Source organism: Vanessa tameamea, chromosome 13, assembly GCF_037043105.1.
Source record: "Vanessa tameamea isolate UH-Manoa-2023 chromosome 13, ilVanTame1 primary haplotype, whole genome shotgun sequence".
Taxonomy (NCBI): Eukaryota; Metazoa; Arthropoda; class Insecta; order Lepidoptera; family Nymphalidae; genus Vanessa; species Vanessa tameamea.
Genome location: NC_087321.1, coordinates 12,378,149 through 12,405,763, shown reverse-complemented (window position 1 = coordinate 12,405,763; position 27,615 = coordinate 12,378,149). Strand labels below are relative to the sequence as shown.

The 27,615-nt window shown below is 43.1% G+C and overlaps 3 protein-coding genes across 14 annotated transcripts in view; 1 reads left to right on the top strand and 2 right to left on the bottom strand.

Annotated features, from left to right (window-relative positions):
• Positions 1–375: 375 nt before the first annotated feature.
• On the bottom strand, positions 376–14,157 carry LOC113391474 (ras-related protein Ral-a). Of its 3 annotated transcripts, none has more exons than XM_026627444.2 (5): positions 13,451–13,872; positions 7,163–7,339; positions 4,903–5,063; positions 4,482–4,656; positions 376–508 (listed from the first exon to the last, which is right to left on the bottom strand). In XM_026627444.2, exons 1-5 carry the CDS (start codon positions 13,502–13,504, stop codon positions 398–400), a joined length of 678 nt encoding a protein of 225 aa, XP_026483229.1. In that variant the 5' UTR covers positions 13,505–13,872; the 3' UTR covers positions 376–397. The 3 variants fall into 3 exon arrangements, with proteins under 3 accessions (XP_026483229.1, XP_026483230.1, XP_026483228.1); XM_026627445.2 differs by lacking the exons at positions 376–508; positions 13,451–13,872 and adding exons at positions 3,784–4,412; positions 13,974–14,157; XM_026627443.2 differs by lacking the exon at positions 376–508 and adding an exon at positions 3,784–4,412 and having other exon boundaries at positions 13,451–13,871.
• Positions 14,158–14,476: 319 nt separating this feature from the next.
• On the top strand, positions 14,477–19,644 carry LOC113391477 (GATOR2 complex protein MIOS-B). The gene is made up of 13 exons (XM_064216755.1): positions 14,477–14,751; positions 15,026–15,220; positions 15,324–15,467; positions 15,715–15,864; positions 15,948–16,140; positions 16,208–16,310; positions 16,384–16,516; positions 16,585–16,760; positions 16,831–16,924; positions 17,003–17,511; positions 17,658–18,137; positions 18,347–18,588; positions 18,721–19,644. Exons 1-13 carry the CDS (start codon positions 14,628–14,630, stop codon positions 18,854–18,856), a joined length of 2,679 nt encoding a protein of 892 aa, XP_064072825.1. The 5' UTR covers positions 14,477–14,627; the 3' UTR covers positions 18,857–19,644.
• A 1,421-nt stretch (positions 19,645–21,065) lies between these two features.
• The window catches only part of LOC113391478 (histone deacetylase 7), a 70,185-nt gene continuing 63,635 nt past the window's right edge, over positions 21,066–27,615 (bottom strand). For 7 of the 10 annotated variants that reach the window (XM_064216732.1, XM_064216727.1, XM_064216728.1 and 4 more), the window contains 13 exons: positions 27,479–27,586; positions 26,159–26,332; positions 25,886–25,959; positions 25,650–25,801; positions 25,087–25,191; positions 24,601–24,956; positions 24,302–24,528; positions 23,830–24,192; positions 23,601–23,739; positions 23,237–23,473; positions 22,964–23,104; positions 22,541–22,893; positions 21,066–22,462 (listed from right to left, as the gene is read on the bottom strand). In XM_064216732.1, coding sequence (XP_064072802.1) covers positions 22,402–22,462; positions 22,541–22,893; positions 22,964–23,104; positions 23,237–23,473; positions 23,601–23,739; positions 23,830–24,192; positions 24,302–24,528; positions 24,601–24,956; positions 25,087–25,191; positions 25,650–25,801; positions 25,886–25,959; positions 26,159–26,332; positions 27,479–27,586 — 2,490 coding nt within the window. In that variant the 3' untranslated portion in view covers positions 21,066–22,401. The remainder of the gene's footprint in view (positions 22,463–22,540; positions 22,894–22,963; positions 23,105–23,236; positions 23,474–23,600; positions 23,740–23,829; positions 24,193–24,301; positions 24,529–24,600; positions 24,957–25,086; positions 25,192–25,649; positions 25,802–25,885; positions 25,960–26,158; positions 26,333–27,478; positions 27,587–27,615) is intronic. The other 3 variants (XM_064216734.1, XM_064216730.1, XM_064216736.1) reach the window with 2 other exon arrangements.

Sequence of the window (27,615 nt, the reverse complement as noted above, 5' to 3'; positions counted from 1 at the left end):
TTTGTTATGTATAAAAAAAATAGTTCCAAAAATAATAAGTGTACAACATTTCCATAAAGTATTGTTACTAACGAATATATGGTTGAAATTTACTCAAAACATCAATTTTAATTTATAATAATTAAATCGTAACTTAAACAATAACCTTTTATAGTAACTCAGATGACTCAGACACTGGAGTTTAAACTATTAAATAACAAAATCGCATCATTTGCGTAGTGATAGCGTAAAATGTAGGAATATATATTAAGACATTATAACCGTACAAATGTACAAAAATCTGATTGTGCGGAAGTAACATTTAAAAAGAATGCGTCGTACGATGGCGCGAGGCGGCGCGAGGCGGCGCGAGGCGGCGCGAGGCGGCGCGAGGCGGCGCGGGGCGGCGCGGGCGGCGCTACACGAGCGCGCAGCAGGGCGCGGCGCAGCGGCGGCGCGGCGGCGCGTCGGGCGACGGCGCGGCGCCGCGCTTCTGCGCCGACATGGCGCGGATCAGCGACAAAAACGCCTGCGGACAAGGGCGGGGCGGCGTGAGAGCCTCCGTCGTGTCTGTCTGCCGGCAGCTTGCTTTTATTCATATTAGGCTTTCATTACGCTCCGAGAGCATAGACCCCGACTAAACTTTTATGGTTTGTTGTTTTCCGCTGACGGGAGCGGTGGAAACAGATAAACAACTTTGACCTTGAAGTGAGGCATTATCGGTCGAGATCTAGTAAGATCTGTATCGTATTAAAAAATAGGCGCTTTAAATGTCCGCGAAGTTATTATGGAAACTCTAAGTAAATGAAAGTGAATATAAAGAAATTGAGTGTAACAGTGTTTTATAAATAAAGATACAATAAACGAAAACTGTTTGTAGTGCGTAATATAGCAAACTTCGAAATTCGCGTGGAGTATGTTAATCTTATCATTTAATCTGCCTTCGAGAAAAACTAAAGTACATGAAGAAAACTAACTGTTTTTAGTAAATATTACATTATTATCCGTACGGGCACGTACATCAAAAATACATAGTAGACAAATGTTATTTCCGCCAAGGCTTATATCATGCTTACTTTTTTCCAAAAAAAAAAACTAGAATAATATAGAATATGAAAATAGATATAATTTCGTACATTTGAAAAATAATTCGAAAATGTTGTTGTTGTTTTTTAATTTACATACTGCTGCTTTTTTCTTAAATATCGTTCTAGGCTGCACTGTCGATTTTCCTTTGCCTGAGCAAAGATGGATCAAAGTAATTAAATTGGCGGGAAAACGATTGTCAGAACAAGAGCAAAATAATATATTAATTTATTTATTTAAATATTTTTACGAAGAGTTATGAATTTCCATTCAAGTTAGTTTAATTTTGAAATTGAATAAATAATAAAAATTGTAATGACTCTTCACTAGAAATAAAGAACAAAATCTAGAAACAGGGAAATAATACACAGACTCTTGCAAATCAGTATAATTTTTGCTTGTCTTTTCATTATAAATTATCTGTGGGAGTCTGATATACATCGCATACATGCATTTTGGTATTCCATACATCTAAGTAACCTATAGGACATCTAGCGACGAATTCTTTAAGTATCTTTAGGAATCTATTTAACACCGTCGAGTCTTTATTTTGAGAAATAGCTTCATTTACACTTGTTGTTTAGAACAAATACCAAATAAATCATATACTGTTATCGTTATTTGAACTTTATTATAACAACTTAAAGTTCATATTACTGTACATAGAACCGATGAATTTCAATTATAGTTCAACTATAGGTAAGCCTGAATTGTACCGGTTTTAGTTTAGAAATAACCATATAGGATCTCTATAATTTAAAAGCCTTCATTAATAAATACAAGTCTATCAAAGAGCAGGACCACAAGTGTAAATTCAGCCATGTACTGTACAATATACAAAACCATCAAACGCACGCCTAACAATTGTCTTACTTTACATCTGTCTAAGTGAGGAATACATATTGTTTTGTGATTCATGAATAAATGTTCGATACGCGTTCGGCTGAAGGAGAATAAACTTTATTTAATTACATTAGAGTATGTTTTGGCAGTTTCAGCCTTCACAGACTGGACCTTCGGATCAATATTTTTTACACAATTATTATATGAAGGGTATGTTTTATATTAATATATATACATACATATTATAGACAGACAAGATTAAACAATTATTTGTGTAATTTTAATTAAGCCAAATATCAGACAAAATGCGTACAATTCACGTACAAAATTTCTAATAGAAAATAAAATTAATTTTGTGTCCCGTCATTTTATAAATACAATAAATAATAATCTTGTTTTAATCTTAAAAATAACTACGAGTACTTCATCCTAATGTAAATCCAGCGAAAGTTTTCATTTCATTCACATTCACATTTAATTACTAACGATAAAATGATATCGCTTAAAGTATTTCAGTTCATAATTTGGAACACAAAATTTTTAAAATTAAATTAAACTAAATGTTTATTATACAGGTGGCCCAGAGCCGACTGACACATTTCAAATTTGAATACCGGGCCCGCGCCGCGCCTGGTCGTGGTCGGCAGGAAGAGGAATGGTAGGGGGTAGTATGCCATTTGATATTGCCTTCACTGTTCAGTCGCCATGGAGCGTTGGATCGTACAACAGCGCGTTTTCTGTGTTCGTAGTTATTACAAGACAAATTCAGTGACGGAAACACAGCGTCGTTTTAGACGGCATTTCCATGTTGATCGACATGGTCACGTACCGCTTCGGAATACCATACTGGCTAGGGTAAGGAAATTTGAAGAATCGGACAGTGTGTTAGACGTACAGTCCGGACGCCAGAAAATCTGCAGACAGTGCGAGAGACTTTTCAACGCAGTCCTCGCCGCTCGGCACGCTAGCAATCTCTCATTTTAGGCGTGAGTAGAACAAGTTTATGTCGAATACTCAAGAATTAAAGCAAGCTATTGTTAACGAAGTTGCCGCTATTGACCTCCGCAGGCGCCTATACGAAAACTTCACGCAACGCTTGCAACAATGCATTGATGTCAATGGAGGCCATGATGTAGTTTTTAAAAAATAACATTGTAATGATATGGAAAATAAATGGCATGCTTTACTGTGTTTATGGAAATTTTTACTTTTTTTTCTTTGTTCCCATATAGAATTTATCAACATATCAAATGTGTCAGTCGGCTCTGGGCCACCCCGTATAACGAGTCGTAATACAAAACTATCACTCAACCGCACTGACGATTGTGCGAGCGATCGCAGCTCGAAATATTCAAAATGGCCGGCACGTCGCGCGCACGCACACACGTACAACATTTACATCTATTACATAAGTAAGCGACGATTAAAGGATACCACAAATGCAAGAACATAACCAAAGGAAATAATAATATAATGGCTCCACTACACAATAAAACAATATTTTTAACGGATATGAATGCTAGAAGCAATGCTGAAAGCCATGTTGGCACGTGCGGGCGACCGCACGAGCCCGCACTCTGCGTACGAACACGCGGTGTTCGTGTAATGAAGCCAAAATTCTAAATATTTGAAGCAATAAATTATAATAAACCATCGATCCGTGAGCAGTGCATAAACTATTTAGTGTTTAAAGAAATAATATGGTTTATTGGTGATTTCGTTGGGTTCGTATATTCATTGAGAAAAGGTTTAAAACTTTTTGGCATATTTTTCTGGTACGAAAACTATATAGGTAAATTAAGTTAGCCTTTTTTCTACAAATCCTTTTAGAAAAATATATTATAATTCTTTAGTTTCTTTAAACACTAAACTTCAATACGTGACAGCTTTACAAAACAAGTATAGCACTTAAACGTTAAGTATAATTGAATCGAAACATCTTTTGTGGGCTTAAAACGAACGAGTACCGTCCCCAGGACACTCTGGCGACCACAACATAGCACTACTTTCATACAAAGTAGAAAATTACATGTAAATTGAGATTAATAATTCGAATCCTTTTAAGGCCATTACATTGCGGCGAGATCTTTCGGAACTGTGAATATATCTATTGTTAAAATACAAAATGGACTCTTTACAGTCTGGTGCGCCGTGAGAATAAAAAATCGAAGTCTATTCCGACACAGAACGACATCACCGTAAAGTAACATGCAAGCGCGATGTTATAACAAATATTGTATCGGATTCCGTTCATAATGGTCCCGGCACGGCTCCGAGCGGCATTATGAACCTCACCCGACGCGACCCTCCAGCACCGGGCGCGGTCGCCGCAGAGCACACCGTCAGGGCGCGCGGGGGGCGCAGCCCCGCGACTCCGCTCGGGCGCCGCCCTACAAAATGTTGCATTTGATTTTCCTGCGCTTCGTCCTCTTGACGTCACCGTTGGTCGCGCGACTGTCGTCCGACTTGCGCGAGCGGATCTCGCGCATCAGGTCAAAGAACACCTTGGGAACAAGACACGGGATCAGCCACCGACACGCACACGAGCCCCGCGAGAGCCGCCACCTGCCTACCTTGTCGACGTTGTCGCGCGTCTTGGCGGAGGTCTCGACGTAGGGCACCTGCCACAGCTGCGCGCGCTCGCGGCACGCGTCCAGCGGCACGCGCCGCTTGTCGCCCAGGTCCGACTTGTTGCCCACCAGCAGGAACGGGATGTTCTCGTCGTTCTTCACCCGCAGGATCTGCTCCCTGCGAACCGATCGCTGGCGACGTGAGGCCGGCGGAGCGATGCCAGCGGGGGCATCGACCGTCTACTCGCATGAAAAGTGGTCCACGCTCGTAATCACTCTACCTATTAGTATGTCTAACTTTTACTGTCCGAAGATTCGACTGTGCCCATAGTTTCTAGCGAGTTAAAATTTATTTCTCCGGAGGTTAGTATCCGTAATAAAAATAAAGATGATCGAGTATTATATAAATCGATCGATCTTGTACCTGAACTCCTGCGTGGCGTCGAAGCTCTCCGGTTCGGTGATCGAGAAGACACAGAGGAAACCCTCCCCGGAACGGAAATAATTATCCCGGATGGCGGCGTAGTCCTCTTGTCCCGCTGTATCGAGGATGTCTATCTGCACCTCCTCGCCGTCTAGTACGACCTGTAATGTAATAATTTACTTGGAAATTAAACATTAATTTTCTAATTTATTTGCCTCGGTGATCTAATAGCTTGATAGTAGGGCTTTGTGCGATGCCTTCTAGACAATCTGTCTCCCAGTCACCAAATATTCTACCACCAAAAGGATGAATGAACCAGTCTAACTATAGACAATGGGGCTACAACATCTTAATTCCCAAGGTTGTTGGGGCATTACCGATGGAAATATAGGTTAATATTTCTTTCGGCGAGAATGTTAATGTGCAGTGATGCTCACTTAAGGTGACGCATTTGCGCCCACATACCAATAAAAAATATAAAATTACACATAAAACAACCTACAAAAACCACTTATTGTCATAACTTATGGATGGACACGACCAGGAACGCACGAATGAAATCATTACATATGTCCGTCATTACAATTTTAAGTGTATGAATAAGTAACAAGCTTAAATACTTTAAAAAAAAAATTACCACAACAAACTCGCGAATATTTAAGACACTTCTCAAAGTCGAATAGACCGTTGGGATTTGTAAGTATAACGATACTAAAATACTTTAGTACAAAATTACCTCCACCTAGTAAATGTTACTTCTTAATTTACTTCGTCATAAAATTTCTGTATTTACTTTGATAACTTTGATAATATTTTGTATACCTAGAATTTTTCTTGTAATCAAGCTCGTAGATCTACTTTTAATGAAGTATCACGAATAACTTACAATATGAAGCGTGAACAATGAAAAGTGTATCAAATTCCCGACGTCTCGAGGCCGAGTATGATTTACCGCTTGCAAATAATAATCTACAATATTCTCATATCGATTACAAATGTTACAATTGACATTTATACAAATACAATGCTAATTTAAAAAGTTTCTTATGTCAATTGTTTTGTACATTTTTGAAACATCCATTCAAGTGCAAAATATGTAGATACAAACGTTTGTACGCTCACGCACGTACGCTCAATCACGCGTACAAGGGCATAATCAGGCATATTTCTAAATTAATCAACAAACCAACAACCCCATAACCCGGAGATATGTCCAAATTTTTGTATAGAATATGTGACATATGAGCAGGAGGCTCAACTGAAGGAAAGTGACTACCACCGCCCATGTACATCTGCAATACCGCAGGTACAGGCCAAACGGAATGAACAGACTTTAAGAAATAAATAGGGTATTTTTCTTGCAGGTTCCCGAATCGTATCGATTCGGAAAAACCGCCGTCGAATGCTGCTACCACTGTGTGGTTGTGCGATGTAGGAAATGCCTTAAAAATTGCGCTGTTGTGGATTTTTGGGCCGTCTACGTGGTGTGGATTAAACTTAAACAGATGTACAAATGTCGATTTCTCAAAAAGGGCGTGCAGTACTCATTAAAGCAACTTCAAAAAGAGAAATTACAAATGCGACGCTGACTCATAAAGTTAGATGGAAGGAATGTGGTTTATTGGAGATAACGCTTTAATTATGGCAGTACATTAAGAATGAAAAAACCTCGTTGAAGGTACGTAGTGTAATGGTTTAATCTCATATATTACACACGTACTAATATGGCACGTTACAACAGCTATTGTAATATTTTGCACGTATATTCATACTTCACGCTTCGTTCATCCGGTGCTGTTAAACTTTATACAGTTATTGTTGGCATTTGCGTAAACGTTTATGGCATAGCACTGTCAAGTAGGTGATCATTTCGGTTATTTTTTACGTAAAAAAATCTTTAAATGACCTTGGATAAAATAAGTTCTTGAAATACATATGTTATTTGCGGTTAGCAATAATTTGTTTGTCCGCAAAATTAGTTTAATTATACATCCTTCGTACATATCATTTGTCAAGGACGTCCACTCATCCTAAAAAGGTTTAGAGCAACCACCATACCATACCACTAGAGGTTGGTTGACATTTGACAGAATTTCACAAGCAGGCACTAAATTTTGTCCATCACCATCGGCAAGACAGACCGTAACGACAAAATAAGCACATAAAAACTGTACGCTGCTAGTCCTAGTTGGAATCAACAACCATCGCTAAAGATCCATGTATCACAACCAATGCATCACCTAGGTCGGTAAGGGCGTACCTTTTTCCTGTAGCTATCAGCTTTAGTCGGCTCGTAGTCCTCTACGAACTCATCGTACATGAACTGCAGCGTTAGCGCCGACTTGCCCACGCCACCCGAGCCCACCATGATCACCTTGTGCAGCGTGGGCTGCGCCGCCGGCTTCTTCGACATCGCGGAGCCCAGCAATCGTGTGCACTGAAAAAACACAAAGATAAACATAAGGATATATAACAATCATTTAATATCGCAAACTTATTGTGCGTCGTAAAAGTTTATTGTACGTTTAATGTATTGGCATTCTGACATCGGCAATTCTTTTATTTAGAGGAGTCGTCCTTGAAAAAGTAGATAGTAAGACAAGTAGGTATTTGGTATAATATATATTGTATAAAGTAATAGTATAAAATAATAAAGATACATTCAAATCAAATATGATTACAGTTCCCAACGGCTCCGGTACTGGTCGGCCCGGGCACCGAAAGACAATGAAATGAACTTTCTATTAGTAATAAAGGTCGAATCTTCATTTCGTTAATTATCTCTATCTAAAAACCTCATTTTGTAATGTGTCGCGGAAATTATTCTGCCACAGATCTCAATTAAAATCAATTATTGAACAATGATTGATTACTGCGGCTATTTCTTACTAATAAAAATTACAAATCATTTTGGTATTACAAATGAATCACTTTTAGCTTTATAAATATCTTGTCCCATATACATTTCCGTAGTCGAAGTGAAACTTCTCAAATATATAGCTCTTTTTTTCTCTTCGTCATCTTTCTTTTCGCTCATGAAAGGAAATGTGCCTAAACGTGTCCTTAAATGTTTTTCTCAACGCTCCGCCTACCTACCTACCTGCGCCGCGCGCCGCCTACGAAGTTTCACTTCGAAATCAACGTATAATTTCCCACATACTACTGATGTGCCAATTTAAAATAAACTATGTTAAAACATCATTAACTTAACATATTAAAACGATTCGTATTCATAACAACAAGTTAGAACTATACCGAGAGAATCTAACCATATCAGTAAAACGGCGTGATTAAATTAACAATACAGATGTAAGATCGTCTAATAAGGATGAACGCGGGCGAGCCGTCGTCGGTACATTGTCATCTGTTACTAAGAGAATACCTGTGCTCGCTATTATTAAAAGTTCAAGCCCTTAGCCTTAGCTTATATGGCTGTATTGAATGGCAGCATTCGACATGATCGTACATTTATAGAAAAGTTTTTTTTTTAGCTTTTATATACCTGGTGGTGAAGCTTTGCCCTGTCCTGACTACTCAGTGTTAGCGAGTAACCCTAGCCTTCAACGCGATGCTATGTCATAGTATGTCATTATAAATTATATCACATTATTATTACATATAAGTATTATAACCAAAACAATATATTTTACATTATTATGTATAAAATGATTAATTGTTTATTCATTTGATAAATTTTAATATTATTTTATGTGGCATATTATTTAAGACTGAGACAAATACGTATATTTCTTTTTTTTTTTAAAGATTGATCTGTCATAAGAAATGAAATGATTGCGAGGGATTGAGAAATGTATTTGTTGGAGAATTATTACCAAGAGTGAATTTATTTTGTCATCCTAATCTACTGAAATTACACAAGACTACGACGTACGATGTGCAGAGATTCCCTAAAAATATTTACATTTCGAATGAATCTTATCAATAAGAACTGAATCGATTACAAAGATTCCCAAAAAATACTTGACTTACAAACAACGAAATTAAACTAAAGGAAACGTCATTTAATACAGTAAGGTGAAAATTAAATATATAGTACACAACTGTACAGTATACATGTCTGATATATTTTCGTCAATTTATATTTTATTCTTATTACGTAGACAAATTCACTTTTTTCATGTGAACTGTTTCCAATAGTAAACGAGGATTGTGGGAAGTATTCCATGTAATAGTCCTCATTATCAACCAGACGAACCCACTTCCCATGCTAATTCGCAGCACTACTGTGTCATCCGTGCACTACTTAAAGACGCGTTGTATTTCAAACTCTATCGTGTACTGTTTAAAGTTGAAAATTACCTATGTAATTTTTAATTGATACAACAGTTAGCGTGTTTGTCATTCCATATGTTATCTGAATGTTCCGGGTGACTGATTGTAATGATCGCATCGAAATCCACGTATAAATAAGTGAACAAAAGAATGAATGGATGAGGAGAGCATAGGCCTTTGTTTCATGGGAAATATATTAATTCATAGCACGTTTTTGCAAAACTACTTTTTGTTACCATTGTTTATATGTATATTTAATTTAAAACGTTTGCAACGTTTCAAAAATATATACAAAATGTCGCTTTAAAAATTTCGATTTTTAAATTCGATATAATTAAACAAAAACAGTTACTTATTGTAAAATATGTGTTTAACAATAAATATTAGGCTACCTATCAAAAATCAACATATTAAGTAACAGTCTGTTTTATCGAACTGCTGGGCAAAGGCCTGCTCTCATATCGAAGAGAATATTTAAAACTTATATCAACACGGTTAATTAAAGTTCCCTCAGGACGGTATGCTTCGCCGCGGAGCAAAGATTTAATCATGAGAAAAAAAAAGGCAAATGAAAACTCGGTGATTGCCCAGGATTAAGTCTACAGCTTTGGACTTTGGGGAACCACAGCAAATATGTAGGTGTCTTATTAATGTTACGAAAAGTCAGTAAGCTTCGGTCGTCTCTTATCGGCTCCGTTACTAATGGAACTATTACGGAAATTCTTTTTCTGATAAGAAATACAAACCTAAAGTATTTAAAAACAAGTATATTTTTCGATTTTAATTTTTAGCATTACGTATTCGGCCGTTAAATTTTAAGTTTTTTTTACTTTAATTACCTGTAAAAAAAACACCTCGGAGGCCTTCCCTGCAAATATGGTTTATGACACAGATTATCACCGTTTAATCTCTGCAAGATATACTATTGATGAGGTACTATTTTGTTACTGAAAATAACTACAAAACACATATACCTAACATCAAACTAGTACAATAAAATCATATACGTAGCTACGCTTTAAATTTAGACGATTGACGTGACGAGCGTAAATCATGTTCTCGTAAAATATAATTAGCCAGTTCATGTTGTAATAAGCACGTTATTACATATAAAAAAATAAAGCAGAAATGATTATGTTTATAAAAACAAATACAATCTATTTTAAAATAAGTCAAGGGTTTGACGGGCAAATTAACTTTTAATTGTAAAACAAAATATCTTCCTGTAATCAAAGACTATTAAACATAACAAAAACGTAGACAATTTTACTACAAAACACGTGTACACTTAACACATACGCGATGTACCTATATAACAAATTTTATACCCATATTATCCACGTTCTAAACGGGATTACTCATTAGAAAATTATAAAAAAACTCATGATTGCGATACCAACCTGAATACATAATGTTTTTTATAATCTGTGTTCATAATAATTAATTGCTAACGTCATAGAGTTAAACAGATTTGCAACCTTAGCAGTGTTCCCCGTTGATGTAATACACCGCTACAAGTAATGTTATCAAACAATGATACAACTAACATACAAGTTACTCTTCATGTTTTAATTTATTTCAATTTAAGAAAACATCGGGAATTCCTTATTAAATAAATAGAGTACTTAGCTAATAGTACCTAATATTTAATTATAGCCATACTTATTTTGTAAACTCTGATATATAAGCTTCTTTTTGTAAATTTACTTTTTGCGACAATCAATTATTATTATTATTAATTCCGAAGTTATTTTTATCAAAATAAATTTCTATACGTAATAAAATACTATATTCAAATTAATCTCAATTGAGACAACACATAGCGTCTATCCTATATTTTTAAGACAATTATAATTACAGAGATCGAAAAATACTTTTTGATTTAGTCGATAGTTTTATCAACTAATAGGATACTAATTTCCCTAGAAATATATGGATTCCGCAAAACTATCTGCGTGTCCAAAGTCACGCGAACTCTTCGTAACTCGGTTGAGTCGATAAATACAATAACCTCAAGTTGTAGTTAGCTAATAAAATTACCGCAAGAAGGACGGATGTTCGTTAGCGTAATACTTTCAATTTTAAGAATCCTGATTACGTTTGAGTAATAGAATAATTAGTCACAGTTCAAAGCCTAGGTCACGTCGGTCTTCACAAGCAAATTTGACTCATTCCCCATGAATCACACTTGTAAAACATAATGGTTTTATATAATAATGGTGTACAATAATTATGTTCTCTGGCGATTTTTATTATTGTTGTTGTTTTTTCTTAAAGTATATTTTATAATTTAAATATTGAGCCAAAGCCGAAATAAGAGGCATAATAAATCGAATTATATTTTCTTACAAGTACATTTATTACCCTGATGACTGGAGTAGTCTATTAGGATAACCTCCTACCCTTCACGTTAAGGAGAAGAAGAGTCATTTGCCTAGAAATGTGACAAATACTGTCACTAGCAAATACTAAGTTTAAAATTTTATTTTAAAAAATAGATGTATATTGTTGAATCCTCTTTTCAGTTGTGATAGACGATTTTAACCTGACATGTCACTGTTGACTGCCACTGAAACAATTATGGATACTTCAATTCATTTAGAATTTACAAGGTCAATTTAAATAATTTTAAATGGCAACTTTTAGCAAAAACATTGAAGCCTATCAGTACAAGGCTAAATTTTACATTGAATGACTCGAATGATTAAATTTTAAAACTAAATGACATTTTAAACAAACCATAGACAGTTTGATTGCAAAATGTTTATTTACTTTATTGATTTACTGATTTGAACACAAGATTATATCAATGATAAAAATCGTGGAAGTAATACTTGTTTGATTTTTAGGCAGGATATATTATATGTATATAATTATAGTTAACTAATATAACTTCGTATTTCAAATCTTGAAAAAGAGTAACTACTTAGTTTTCGTCGGTTATTTATTCTGAACCGGTGACAGCTTTACTTTTAATATAATTCTATAAAATAATGTTTCAAAAGTACATTTAAAAGCCTACTTGAAAAAAAGGATATGTTGATTTGACAAAAAACTGGTTTTAACCAATTTTTAAATATATCTTCAACTTCAACTCCTGTTCCATGTTCCAATTTAAATATCATGGATAACTTCCATTGCTTTCACCATGCTTATTCATAGAAAGTTAAATAACTAGTAAAATAACACATGCAAAAATTTCCATACATATTATTTAAGTTTTTAAATGTATGCAATATTATCAGTAAGAACCACTAGCATATTAATTCTTTAAGTATAAGATTTCTACTCAATCAAATAGCATGACAGTCAATGCCTCACCAACACGTAATAATAAAGAATTCAAGGAAAAAAAACATTAACACGGCAAATGCTTCACAGAGAATATATTTTCTAGATGGGTTGCTAAGAAATAGAAACTGAAGCCATTGCACTTTGATGTGAAGAAACTGTGTAACAATGTTATGAAAATTATTTTAATACTATTTTACCCCAAAAATGTACTACAATTTTTTTTATATAATATCTTAATACCATTCAATTGTTATAGTACATTCATTTTGAATAAAAATTTGTTTAAGTAAAATTTTACATGTTCTACCAGCAGTAGTGGTTTAAGGTGATGAGAATGTTTATGATCCCTAAAAAACAATTACCAAATATTTAAAACTCAGTTAAATATATAAGAATTGTGTAAATTATTATTAGCAGAATCAACTTGATCTGGTTACTGGTATTTTACTGAATTTAAAGAAGGGGTTGTCTAAAATGTAATAGGCTGATTAATAACCTTCAATAAAACATTTTTAATATAGTTTCTTACCAATAGTATAGTATAGTATAGTATAGAGTAAAATAAAATATTTGTGCATAATCCACATAAAACAACAATTAAAATGAACAGTTGCTTTTATGTAATGTTACAATAAATTTATGTAAATTAAAGCTAAAACAAGTAATAAACTGAGAAACACATTAAGTCGTGACAAAGTGGAATACAATATTAAAGCTCTAGTTAATGTAAAATACTTGCTAGAATGTTTATTTTTATTGTAAATACAATTACTTTGTTACAATATAACATAGCTACAAAAAATAAAGATCTACAGATACCAAAGTAATTATGATGTTTAATCAAGGCTCACCATAGCGTGACAAAATTATTATGTAAATTTACTTTCATTGAGCGTTGATATAAGGAGAAAAAGTTTTAAGAAATGAAAAATAATTATATTTAAGCATTTTGTGATCTCACCTTATGCTCTTCCAAAAATTTTGATGATAGTTCATAAGTAATAGCAGAGAACATTACTAAGGAGCTACTGACTCCTGAGAGCAGGAGAAATATCCCTCAAGCATTTTCATTCTATGTTATCACAGAACTAATTTACCACCAGACAAAGATGAACAAGAGGCTCTTTCAGTAAAGAATCTCAGCTTTTCAAATATGTTAACATACATGAACTGAGAAGTAGCAACTTTCCTCATAAACTTTGAGGGAAATTCGCGGAAAATCAATCACAGATGTGAGTCACAAGCCGCGGTGCTATCGTACTGTGACACTCATCGATCTAACTGTAACTGTGTAACCGTGGAATGTCTGCGGAACCGGGTCGTAAAGCGTGCAGTTACACGTGTGAATCGTAAGACAATGCGCGTGAAACTGTGGGAAAACGAGAGGCGTTGCCACTGTAGTAAACAATCACGTCACTGTAACTAAATATGGTTCAAATATTAAAGGTATTACCAGCATATTTTCGATACCTTCTGTGACTTACCCTTTTTGGAATAAGAATACAGGAATGTTTCTTTTTAACTTCAATAAATTTAACACGATTTAATCACACTTCGTTCGTCACAAATATTTCTTGTGAGCAGTTATGTCGTATATCTGTCAAAAATGATCAAGTCGGTGATCGGCATTTATTTGTAGCAACTAGCGACATCTTCAGGCCTACAAATGTTTGACGTACTTTGATAAGCTCATAATATAAGGCTAATTATACACGGCGGTACACATACAAATTAATGCAAAGACCATTTTATAGCGAAAGAGCAGTGGCACCGGTACCGGTAATAAAATACGATAATGCTTTTACTGACCAAAAGTAGGGGAGAATTATCTTTGTCGAAAGTATACTTGATACTCAAAGATAATGACGAAAACATATTCATAGATTAAAAATCCTGCGTTATAACACAATTTTAAAATATATCTATAAAAGTAAATTAGCTTATCTTGTATAAACATAGATAACGAAATTTTAATTTGTATTTCAATTTATCTTACCAATTAGCAAATGACAATTATTGTCAAATGACAATGTGAAGTTGTCAAGTCTATATCATAATATTTTGTATTTTCAAAGTAATCCATCAAACTTAATTTCGTTACAAAGTATCAAATAATTTGCGATATTTAAATGTAAATAATGTCTGGCAATAAGCAAGATGTCCTTTGGTCGCCAATTCATCACGATAAATTCATTGTATGGGGCCAGGATATAACCTTATACGAAGTAGCTCGGCTACAAGATATCGAAAAAAGGTCTACATGTACGTAATATTTCCCTTAACAGCGTTTGGAATTTTTCTATCCCACGCCTACATGAATCCTTTTCTATTATAATATATTTTTATTGACAGACTACTAAATTTTAATAACATCACAAATTTTATTAGTTTAGTGGCTTGATTCAAAATGTTTTCTTTTGCAACTTTTGATTATTCCAAATTCATATTTACTAAATTGATCGCAAAGGCAGTGATATATATAATTTTTCTTTTTGAAAAAAAAAAAAAACATTCAAACTATTTTATACTTTATTAGATACTCAATTGTCATCCACACAAGGTGCAACGGTAGTTGCATCGCAGAGTGGTAGTGGTGTAAGATGCGTGGACATAAGTGCAATTGCAGACCACCCGGATCCATTACTAGCACTGGGTCACAACAGTGGCCGAGTCACATTAACCAGCCTCAAACAAACATATGATCCACTCGGGTTGGTAGGAAGGGAATTTGGTATGTTATAAATGAAATAATTTCTAAGATTATTTTTACACAATTAATATTTCAATGATAAATTTATATTTTATTATTAAAATTGGCTTATACTTTGTTTTAGTGGCAAAATATCCTAGACCGTGCATCTCTGTAGCCTGGAACTGCACTGAGAGCTCTCTCCTTGCAGTGGGCATGGAGAAGCACCGCAGTGACAACTGTATCTTGTTATGGGACGTACAGTCAAGTGGCTTAGATGAGTATGATGGTATATAAAATTCTATATTTTATTATATTTCACACAAAGTTTTGAAATGATATTTTTTAAAAATGAATTATTGTACTTCTCAATTGAAATGCATGTGTTTTTAGTAAGGTATTGTTCACTAAACCTCGCTAAAATACATTGAGGTATATAAGCATGGATATATCTTTTCAGAAACTTAATAAGATAAATATTAATATTCTGTCAGCATGAAAAAGACAATTTAAAGTTTAATTTTGGATGCCTTCAGAGAGCTCGCCCACTCCTTCAGAGCCAGCGCGGCCACTATCCGGGGTCGGCAAGGGCGAGACGGCGCACAGCGTGGCATGGTGCGGGTTCGCACCCAGGACTATCGTCGCCTCTATGAATCTGAAGCATATTAAAATATTCGACCTGAGAGGTTATTGTATTTCTGACCTAAACCAAATTCCAAAATCGGAAGCCGTACGACAGACGTCACTATAAGACAGGCCGTGTGCGCAGAGAACGGCGACAAGGCGAGCGCCACCACCAGCAGCCGGCTGAACCTGGGCGCCGTGTGCGAGGCGGGCGGCTGGCGGCTGGCCACGCGCGGGGACGCCGGCGCCTGCGTGTGGGACGCGCGCGCGCTGGCCGCGCCGCTGCTGACGCTGGCCATGCCGCGGGCGCCGCGCCGCCTGCTGTGGTGCCCCACCAGGTAGCCGCCGCCCCCCCTGCCGCCGCCTCGCCGAACCGTGACACTACAGTGTCGTCATCTATTTCAGGCGCAACTTGCTGATATCCTTGCAACGCGACTCGAGCACTCTCCGGCTGCACGACATCCAGCAGGTGCACGATCATCAGTCGCAGGAGGCGTTCGACGGCGTCGTAAGTGTCGCGACCTCTCTTAACTCGGTTCCTACCGCCCTACGCGACGACTCATCGGAACGGTCCGTCGCAGTCGGAGGAGGCGGAGACGGAGCCTTGCGGTCGCGGCGCGCTGGAGCGCGACGTGTGGGTGTGCGGGGCGCCGCTGGCCGCCTTCGCCTGCCACCCGACGCGCCGCGCCTGCCTGCTGGTGCTCACCGCGGCCGGTCAGTGCGCGCGGACCCCAGAACCTCCCTCCCTACCGAGGCCCGCGCTAACGGCGCTCTGCCCGCAGGCGCGCTGTCGGAGTACACCGTGTCGGAGCGCGTGTCGCTGTCGTGGGGCGCCGGCGGGGCGCTGGCGTGGGCGGGCGGCGGGGCGCTGCGCCGCATGCACCCGGCCTTCTACTCGCAGGTGCGCGACGTGGCGCACGTCATGCGCGAGCGCGCCTCCACCGACTACGGACTCAAGGTCGGTAGATCGCGGGTCGCCTCATCTGAACACGTGATATCATGATATATGACACAAGAAAATTTTACAGCCCGACCTGTGGCAGAACGCTGACTTGGCAGACGACGAAGCGCTCAGCGGGCTGTGGCACTTCCTGGCCCTCAGCAAGTCTCTCGTCGAGGACGGTACGCCCCCGCCGTGCGTCGTTCGACTTCCTCCTCGGTAGGGCGACCCGGCTGACCCGCGACCCTATCCGTTCGCAGGCTGCATCCGCAACAGCCCGTGGAAGCACCCGGGCGTGCGCGGCGTGCTGCGGTCGCCCGGCGAGGGCTACCGCTCGGAGGCCGCCGCCACGCTGCTGCCCGACCTGCCCAGCCGCAAGGTGACCACGTACCGCTCCGCCGAGCGCACGCGCGCGCTGCAGCTGTGCGGCTGGGGCTGGGGCTGGGACAGCGCGGGCGCCGGCGTGGAGCGCGCCGAGGCCGAGGGCACGCCGTGCCGCGCCGCCGCGCTGGCCGCCTTCCACCTGCGCCTGCGCGCCGCGCTCGACGTGCTGGCGCGCGCGCGGGCGCCGGCGCTGCGCGTGGCGGCGCTGGCGCTGGCGCCGTGCGCGGGCGCGGGCGCGGCCGACGAGCGCCTGTGGCGGGAGGCGCTGGCGGCGGCGGCCCCGGCGCTGCCCGACCCCTACCTGCGCGCGCTGCTGCACTTCCTGTCCGCCGCGCTGCCTCCCAGCGCGCCGCAGCCGCACCAGCCCGACTACTCTGCCGTGCTCGTGAGTATACCTTTCACTGACTGCGTTACCGTTGCCTGCGTGTGCCAAATCGCCACTCGCGTCGTCGCCCTCATGTCTTCGACTCGCGAGGACCGCAACCTGGCACTCGGCGTCTCAGTAGAATAAATTGCGCGACGTGCTTGCAGAACGAGACCGAGATGCGGCTCGAGGACCGCGTGGCGTTCGCGTGCATCTACCTGCCGGACGGGCCGCTGCACGAGTACTTGTCGCGCACGTGGACGGAGCTGCGCGCGCGCGGCTCGCTGGCGGCGCTGCTGCTGTCGGGTGTGAGCGCGGACGGCATCGGCGCGCTGCAGCGCTGGCTGGAGCGCTCGGGCGACGTGCAGTCGGCGGCGCTGCTGGCGGCGCGCTGCGCGGGCGCCGAGCTGCTGCGCGACGAGCGCGTGCGCGGCTGGCTGGCGGCCTACCGCTCGCTGCTGGACGCGTGGCGCCTGTGGTGGCCGCGCTGCCTGCTGGACACGTGGGTGGCGGCGGCGGGCGGCGGCGGCGAGGGCGCGGGCGCGGGCGTGGCGTGCACGTACTGCGGCAAGCCCGTGGCCGCCGCCGCCACGGCGCGCCCGCGCCCCGCCTTCGCGCGCCTGCCGCCGCCCGCCGCCAAGATGAAGGTACGCGCTCACGGCGGACTGAGACGACCGTTTACTTTATTACGAATTCCTATATGACGGGTATTGACCCATACCGAGGTGTCTACCATTGACGCGCTCTTCGACTAATGTAATTGGGTATCATGATTAGCTTTCGCGCATTAAGTTCGCCTTTGTCACTGCGCCCCCGTGTCCCGACGTCCGCTCGACGACTCTCGCTCGCTCCCTAGCAAATCTCGTCGTGCCCCAACTGCCGCAAGCCGCTGCCCCGCTGCGGGGTGTGCTCGCTGCACCTGGGCACGGGCGCGGCGGGCGGCCCGGCGCCGGCGCCCCCCGTGCCGCCCGCGCCCCCCGCCCCCGCGCCCGCCCCGGCGGCCGGCGCCGCTGCGGGCGCGCACTTCGGCGGCTGGTTCAGCTGGTGCGTGGCGTGCCGGCACGGCGGCCACGCGGCGCATTTGCTGCAGTGGTTCAGGTAACTCCACGATCTGATATACCGAGAACCTCTTCACTCTAATGTCGTAAAAATATAAATACATATTCCTATTACAGTAGAGCCTTAGTTTATCTTATTCGATATAAAGTTAGATCTTATTTCGCGTTTCAGCGAACACTCGGAGTGCCCGGTGAGCTCGTGCACGTGTCGCTGCAGCGCACTGGATCCCCCCGACCCTCCGGAGGTGCCCTCCGCGCCCGCCGCTCCCCCCGGAAGCGTCGCAGTACCATCGGGAGGGGACTCATGACGACTATTGAATGTTCAAAGATAGGCGTTATATTTTATTTAAACGTGTGCATAAAGTGTAACAGCCATCTGCGACGACTCGGCTGTGTCGTTTCTGACAGATTCCATAGAATTTGTATATACTTCTAAACTAGTTCTTCTTGCCTTTTAAAATACATATATTTTGTTAACCATTAACAGGTGACACAAAACATTTATTCCTATTGACTAACGACATTATCTTTGAGCTCCGATTATGAAACAAACATTAACTGCATTAGGAATGTTCTTCGACATCTCACTTCCATTTATTAATTGTAGGTTATGTATGAAGTGCAATAACTATTGTAATGTGAGGTATTTAATATCGATTCACTTGCAAATATTAATACTAAGCTCTTGAATCTTTGAACACAGAAATGTTCTATATGTGTACAGCTGTGAGTGTAGTTACAGGCACAAGAGATTTTATTTATATATTAACAATATTGTACTTGTCTAAAAGATATATGTATATAAATATTATGACAAATGTGATATTAAACGAGGCACAGTCAAATAATAATATATATTGTAATATAAATGTTTTATTGGAATAAGCTTTTCGCGTTATTGATAAAATAATGTATAAATTAGAGTTATTTCGTGCTAATCGACATTATTTTTATCGTGTTCATGTAATGAAATGTGAATATTAATTTCAGATATTTTCATTGTAGTCGTAGCTTGGGGTTGGGGAAGCAACCCACTATTAAAATCATGCCCAAGGGGGAGTAGACCGCTAATTTTCCAATGCCATTGATACAATAATAATAAAATTGAATAAAAGATGATGTTATTTACTATTATACTTAAAAGATAATATTAAACCATTCATATCGAAATATATTTTTTTTAATTTATCTCATACATAAAAATAGTTTATTGTCTTATTGAGACAATGTTTGGCCGGTCACCAAATTGGCGGTAGCCGCCGTTCGACCAAACGTCATGAGCATGTAAACCATTTCCGATTTCCCAGGCTATGAATGAGATGAAATGTAATAAGATAATGTAGGCGTAAGAGTTTTATTAACTGGTAACCCTAAGTCATTAACTAACGCTTCCTCGTCGATGTCATTAGAGTCCCTAGATATTTCTTGTACTTTATTGTCTTTCATAATAGTTATCTTTTGTTGGGAGATCAATATATATATTTTTTTTGGTATTTTAACTGTTAGTTAACTATTCTTTGTTCGATCAAAAAAATCTTATAGTTTTTAGTTAAAATTAGAACATTTTTTTTCATGCATATATTATTATGAACTATTATTTTTTAGTTCGATTAAAAATAATATATTTTCTATCTGCATTACCTTTCCATTCAATACGAAATTATTTACTTGTTACGAGACTAGCCCTAGCCTCCATACGGAGCTACGTCATAACATACATAACATAAGCAGCCTGTAAATTTCCCACTGCTGGGCTAAGGCCTCCTCTCCCTTTGAGGAGAAGGTATGGAGCATATTCCACCACGCTGCTCCAATGCGGGTTGGTGGAATACACATGTGGCAGAATTTCGTTGAAATTAGACACATGCAGGTTTCCTCACGATGTTTTCCTTCACCGCCGAGCACGAGATGAATTATAAACACAAATTAAGCACATGAAAATTCAGTGGTGCTTGCCTGGGTTTGAACTCGAAATCATCGGTTAAGATGCACGTGTACTAACCACTGGGCCATCTCGACTCGGCTACGTCATAGGGTATTATAAATATATACAATTATTATTGTAATTAATTGATCAATAATTTGTACACCTTTAGTTAATATTATTTTATGGGATAACATTTAATACTGACATGTAACACTATTTCTTATTTTGAAAACGATTGAGCTGTCACAAGGAAAACAATTGGATGATTGTGAGGGATTGTAAAGAGATATAGAGAGATTGGAGCATCATTGTAAAAAACATAATTTTATTTTGCCATCCCGAACTACTGAAATTACATACTATTAAAATTAAAAAAATAATAATTTTGTTATCAATTAAAAAGTTTTAATGTAAAGAGTTCAGAAGTGATTCATATGCATCAGTTTCTGCGTGGACAGAAACACATAATGATTTCACAACTGTTTTTGGCCAATCGAAATATATAGTAGCAAAACATAAAAGTAATAAAAAATAAACATGGATTCACTCACCTGTACGTCGCAAGGGGGATCGAAATAAAAATGCTAATATATTTCCAAATATATATATAATATTATATACATTTATTAAATAATTATTTCATCTGTATTCCAATTTAACAATAAAACTCTCAAAGATACAACATTGTTTAAATCTGTTTATCGTACAGGGATCGGATCCCGCGACGTACGTTGCGCCCGCGCCGGCGCCGGGCAGCCGCCGGCCGGCGAGTGGACAGCCTTTACAAAAATATATCATTTCACCCGCCGCTCGGAGAGCCCTTACTGAACTCGACTGTGATGAAATTACAATTGCGCTACAAATTATCCTATCGTGTAAAGTTATGCCGGCTGGTAGGTAGGAATCTTAGAGTACGCGAGTTTGCTTTTTTTCGTTTCATCGAGGGCTGCATATTTACATCTGGCGTCACCGTGTACGCGTGACGTACCCGACGTGTATTTATTATCTGTGACGTTAACACTTACGAAAAAGGTCAGCAGTTATATGTCGATTGTAACCACACATACGAGTGTCGCGAGGACGGCTCGCGTCTCCGGACAGCGAGTGGGTGACGAAGTCCGACACGCTTACGGTATCGTCGTATAATATCCAGAAAACTACGATCTTAAGGAACGAGTACGTGACACAACATCGATTAGTTTCATCGAATAAAAATTCATCTATAGACAATATTCATTAAAATATCGCGTTCGGTCAAGACGAGAAGCTCTTTACGGACGAACGGACACAATTCATCACATTTACATCTTTCATTCGATCAGGCAATTCGTAAACTCTTTTTCATACAAAAATAACAATATTTACTGGGCTAATAAATACTCTAGTTTATAGACTTTGCTATAAAATCGCAACGATACAGGGACACAACGTTTCATTCGAAAGTAATATTATTTAACGCAGCGAGTTTCTACGAGGACGTTCAGTTAACGAGTACGATTACGATACAATTATATTTTTAACATTTTTCAAATCTGAAGTCTTTGGTATAGACATAGACAATAATACGAAGTTCGTGACGGAATGTCGATCGAAACGAGTTACCGACAGATCGAGAACGGCGACTCGCCGGCGTGAAAGCTAGCCGTCGCGGTCGCGCTCAAAGCATATCCAAATATTTAATATTATTTTGTACACTTACAATTTTTCTACGTTTTAAAGCTTTCAAATTAAGATTTGTCTTAATTTCACCACCTACACGCGCGTCCGTCTCACGGCGACCGATTCATTATGAATCACATCGAACGGACGCTCTCTATGTAATATACATATAACACGTCAGCGAGGCGGCCTCCCCTCTCGCGGCGGAGCTCGGCCCCCCGGGCCTCGACGAGGGCGCGGAATGTGCGGCGGAGACTCCCCGGGCGCTCACTTGCCCTCGTCCTGCTCCATCGGCTCCTCCGACACCGAGCGCGAGCTGCCCGAGCGGCTGCAACAGAGGCTCTCGTCAGTCGGCCGGCCGGGTGCGGGGCTCGGCGCGGCCGGCGCGGCCGGGGCGGGCGGGTACCTGAGCGCCAGCGGCCGCGTCTGCGGCGGCAGCGGCGGGTGCACGGACAGCGTGGCCATGGCGGCCGCGGTGTCGGCGGCGTCGCGCTCGCTCTGCAGGCGGCCCGCGCGCGCCGCGCCCGCCTCCAGCGCCGACGCGCCGGCCAGCGCGCCGTAGCGCTTGACCTGCGGCCAGTGCGGCGCCTGCGCGGCGGCGGCGGCCCGCAGCGCGCGCTGCGCGTGCGGCGCCGGCGTGCGCGCCAGCTCGCTCAGCGGCGGCGCGGCCAGCCGGTCGCCCAGCAGCGCGCGCACGCACTCCTGCGCGCAGTCGCACATGGCCGCCAGGTCGTAGCCGCCCTCCAGCGACAGCACCACCTGCGGCCGGAGCGGAGCGCGTGAGCGAGGCGAGGTCGCGAGCGCCGCCGAGGCCGAGGCGGGGGCGTACCTTTCCGTTGGCGAGGCTCATCAGGTCGCGCGTCATGTGCGCGAAGCAGGCGGCGGACACGTTGTAGCCGCCCATGGGCGCGGGGTGTCCGCCGGCGGCGTCGAACCCGCACGACACCAGAACGATTTCCGGGTCGTACTCCTGATGAATTAAAATCAATCATCGTTTAAATCGCCTTGTGACTAATATGGCGGTGGCGATATACAAATTCGTATATAATTTAGCATTCGCAACACCCGAAATTTGAAACTGTAAACCGACAGGAATGCGAACCTTGGCGATGGGCATGACGATGGAGCGGAAGGCGGCGAGGTACTCGGCGTCGGCCAGCGGCGGGTGTCCGGGCCAGGCGATGTTGACGGTGTAGCCGAGCCCGGCGCCCGCGCCGCACTCGCTGGCGGAGCCCGTGCCCGGGAAGAAGTTGCCGTCGTCGTGGCGATGCAGGCTGATATACAGCACGTGCGGGTCCTCGTAGAATATCTGCTGCGTGCCGTTACCGTGGTGCACGTCCTGCGACCGAGAGTGAGTCGTCGTTACAAAAACTCTACTCGAGGACGTGTCACACGTTTTCCGTTTCGTCCGATCACGAGTGGAGCGTGTGAAGTGAAGTACTCGGACAGGTAAGCCTTCCACGCACCCAGTCCACGATGAGTATCCTCTGCAGGCCGAGGCGCGTGTGGAGGATGCGCGCGGCGATGGCCACGTTGTTGAAGAAGCAGAAACCCATCGCCTGGTTCGGCTCCGCGTGGTGGCCCGGCGGCCGCACTATCGCGAAACTGCGGACAGGACACGCGATATAGAGCCGCGCCACGCTCGCTCGCGGTGCGGCGCGGTGCGGCGCGGTGCGGCGCGGTGCGCGCACGTACCCGTTGCGCAGCTCGTTGCGCGCCGTGCGCACGGCCAGGTCCAGCAGCGCGCCGGCCGCCAGGCGCGCGGCGGGCGGCGTGTGCGTGTCGCTGAAGGCCGTGTCGGCGTCCACGCCCAGCCCGCCGCACGCCAGGCGCACGAGCGGCACGGCGCCCGCCTTGCCGCCCGCCGCGCCCGCGCGCCCCGCCCACGCCGCCACGTGCGCCTCCGTGTGCACGGCCTGCAGCTCCTCCAGCGTGGCCTTGCGCGCGCGCGTGCGCTCCGTGCGCGCCGCCAGCCCCGTCTCGTACAGGCGCGCCCACACCGACTGCAGCCGCCCGCCGTGCTCGGGGTGCGTGGGCGCGTGGGCGCCGCACGCGCACCTGCGGGCGAGATCGGTCAGTATGCGCGCCGGGTGGGGCTCGAGCGGCGGGGAAACGAGGTCGGAACCTGGGCAAAATAAATAAACGGATATACACATGAGAGAGTTACCCATGTTTGAGCATGAGCGCGTCGTAGGCGAGGCCCGTGGCGGGCGCGCGCGCGCCGACCAGCGGCGAGCTGAGCGCGCGGGCCAGCGGCGCGGCGCCCGGGGGCTCCGCGCCCGGCCCCGCGCTCGACGAGCTCTCGGGGGCGGCTCGTCGAGCCGTCAGATCGATCACTTCTCCCTCCTCCTCGCGCAGCTGCGCCGTCGCGGCGTCGTGCGCGCGCGTCAGCACCTGTCGCGTCGACAGACGGTGTGAGGCCCGCGAGAGCGCCCCGAGGGCCCGGGAGTGGCCGGCGATACGTACGGTCTTGCGAATCTGGTCGCGTAGGTAGTGGTGCGCCGAGGGCGGCTGCAGGGCGGGATCGCCGAGCGGCAGCGGCGCCGAGTGCGTGCGGCCGAGCGGGCGCTTGCTGAGCCGGGCGCCCAGAGCGGCCGCGCCGCAGTAGGCCTCCGCCTCGGAGACGGGCGGGAGCGCCACGGTGACGGGCGGCGCGGGCGCGTGTCGCGGCGCAGCGAGGGCGTGCGGGCGGCCCAGCGAGATGTTGGGGAGCGAGGGCGACGAGAACAGGAGCTCGGGTGCGCGCGAGCCCTCCTCCTCCTCGCGGATGGGAGCCGCCACCGCGCCCGGCGGGGAGCCGCGGGGGGACGAGCCCTCGCAATCTGCGACGAGCGGCCGACGTTACGATTGGCGTTTGACGAGATGCGAGTAAATAAGAAAAGCGTCTGATGTGCCTAAAACAGTCGGTCGCACGGGTCGGTGCACGCCGCCGGAAGGCCTGCGGGTACTCACTGCGGTGCTTGATGCGCGTCTTGAGCGGGCGGCGCGCGAGCGGCGAGGCGCGGCGCTCTATGACGCGCGCCTTGAGCCGCACCTTCAGCATGTTGGGCTCCGACGCTGCACACGCATGCGGTTAGAGCTCCACGCGCACACTCGCTCCGCGGCCGGCGGGATCGCATGGTTCGCGGCCCGAGTTCATCGGAGGTCGTGTCCCTCGTTCGTGACGAATATTGAAATTGTCCCGTCGAGTGTAACTGCGATCCCACCGACTTCGAAGCTCATTAAATACTACACTTTTGTTAAGTTTAACCTTTGCATCGGTTCTACTGTGAAGTTGTTGCTAGTGGCACTCAAGAACCAACCAAACCAAACGACATTCAATACATGCGACTCTTGCTCTCGATTATTTTACTTTATTTTTAAATATTATACATATTATATATATTTATTAGTAATTATTCAAATAAAACTTGCAATTAAACTGTCTGCGTTGTTTAAATTCGAGTATTAGAACCACCGAAAAAGTACGAACATCACATCGTAGATACGTTACATTCACACACGTGACTACTTACCGGTTTTCCTCAGTGGAAAGTCTGCGGGCGAGGGTTGAGGGGGAGCAGCGTTGAGCGTCAGGGGCAAGGGCGCCGCGAGTCTGTAAGGGTGAGCGGTGGCGGTAGCCCCCGTGGAAGTTATTGATTCTCCCGATGACGATTTTACGATACCCCTGGAAATTGAGACACATACATTAAAATTACTTTACGTTTATTTATTTAAAATTATACATCTAGATACAACGATAAAATCCTACCAATTCCTATACGGTGAAGATGGAGGTATTGTTCCATTGGCATTTGCTGCGGCCTGTTTTTTCTTTAGAAACTCCTGAAAAAAACATAAAAAATACCATAATATTCAGACTGTTCAGACTAACAAAATTAAGAACCCATCAAGATAATATCCCTGAATGTAACGAATATGAACAATTCACCCGTCTCGCGTACTACAGCACAGACTAAGAGTGTATTGGTCTATCCGGCTAGCACTACTAGGTGTATGCAGTGTAGGCGGCGCGCCCGGTTACCTGCAGCTTCTGTTTGACTTGAGTGGAAGCGTTGGCACTGTGCTCGTGCTTATCCTTCTTCCGCAGCAGCTCGACGCGGTCGCGCTCGTGCCGCTCGCGCGCCTCTCTCGCCTCGCGGGCCTCGCGCGCCTCCCGCAGCGCCGCCTCCTCCATTGCTTTCTGTTGCTCCCATAACTGTTACCACATTTACCTACTTTGAGACGCATCTTCTGATGTCAACCGACCGCCGATAACTTGAGCGATACCACGACTAATGACTAATTCGCGTTTATGTAGGTGTCTATTAATAAACATTTATAAAAATAATGTTAAGCGAATATCAAGATCAAATATGTTTAATGTTCGTATCAATTTTTATGATTGAATAAGTAAAATTAGACGCTGACATAGGTAGGTAGCGCGTTTACCGCCCAAGTGTCAACCACGCTTTGTGGTGCGTCATGGATGCCGAAGGAATAAGTTATCAAAACGACGCAAAATTGGACTCCATCCACATACCGAAAATATTTCCTACATTTATACCAATATTTCTTTGAATGTGAGTCATTGTACTGTTATGAAAATAGTTTCAGAAATTTCAGAAAATAATTTTTGGGCGATAATATCATTATTCACTTCAATTTATGCGATTTAAGTGCTGAAAGTGACGAGATAACAAGAAATAAAATTCCCCGATAACTTTATTTTACAATACTAATAAAACGTCTCCACTTTATTAAGATCCATAAATAACGCATGCATGTAATGTACCTTTGTACCCTGACGATAACACACGTCTTTCTCCTAAAGATTCGATAATTTGCATTGACTTCCTGTGTCTTTGAAACGGTGTCAACATGCCGAGCATTTTTTCCCAGCTGCTAATTGGGGTCACGCTAGGTTAATACAGTCAGTCGAGCGCATTATGAGTGATGTAATTGCAGAATACAGGCTAGGCCATTCACGACTATTTATAGAGAAGCCTGTGACAGCAACGGAGACGCCCATTCCGCGCCCTCGCGCCAACATCCACATCAAAATGCTTCGTATTGGAATGTAATTGTGTTATTTTTATTATCATGCCGTACTAATTACATAAATGCCTGATGTGTACCGTTAATTAAATCTGCCACGATCGAGTCGACTTTCTAAAATGTTCAAATCATATATTTTTTGAGTTAATACCGTGTGAAACCAGTTTGGTCGAAATTTTGACTTTCTAAAATCGGACTATCGTAAGTAGCGGTAAAGGATGTGTTTCGAAATGGCACACGAGAACTTGGTTAATTTTATATTTATTCAAAATTCTAGATTTTCGCAGCTATAGAATGAAATAATCACCTTTACATGGTGCCTGATTTGCTGTTCGTGTTGCTCGGCTAACTGTTGTTGTTGTTGCTGGAAATGCTGCAACAAGATCTCCTGCTGGAGCTGTTGCTGTTTCTTCAACTGCAATATCAAAATATGACATAAAACAC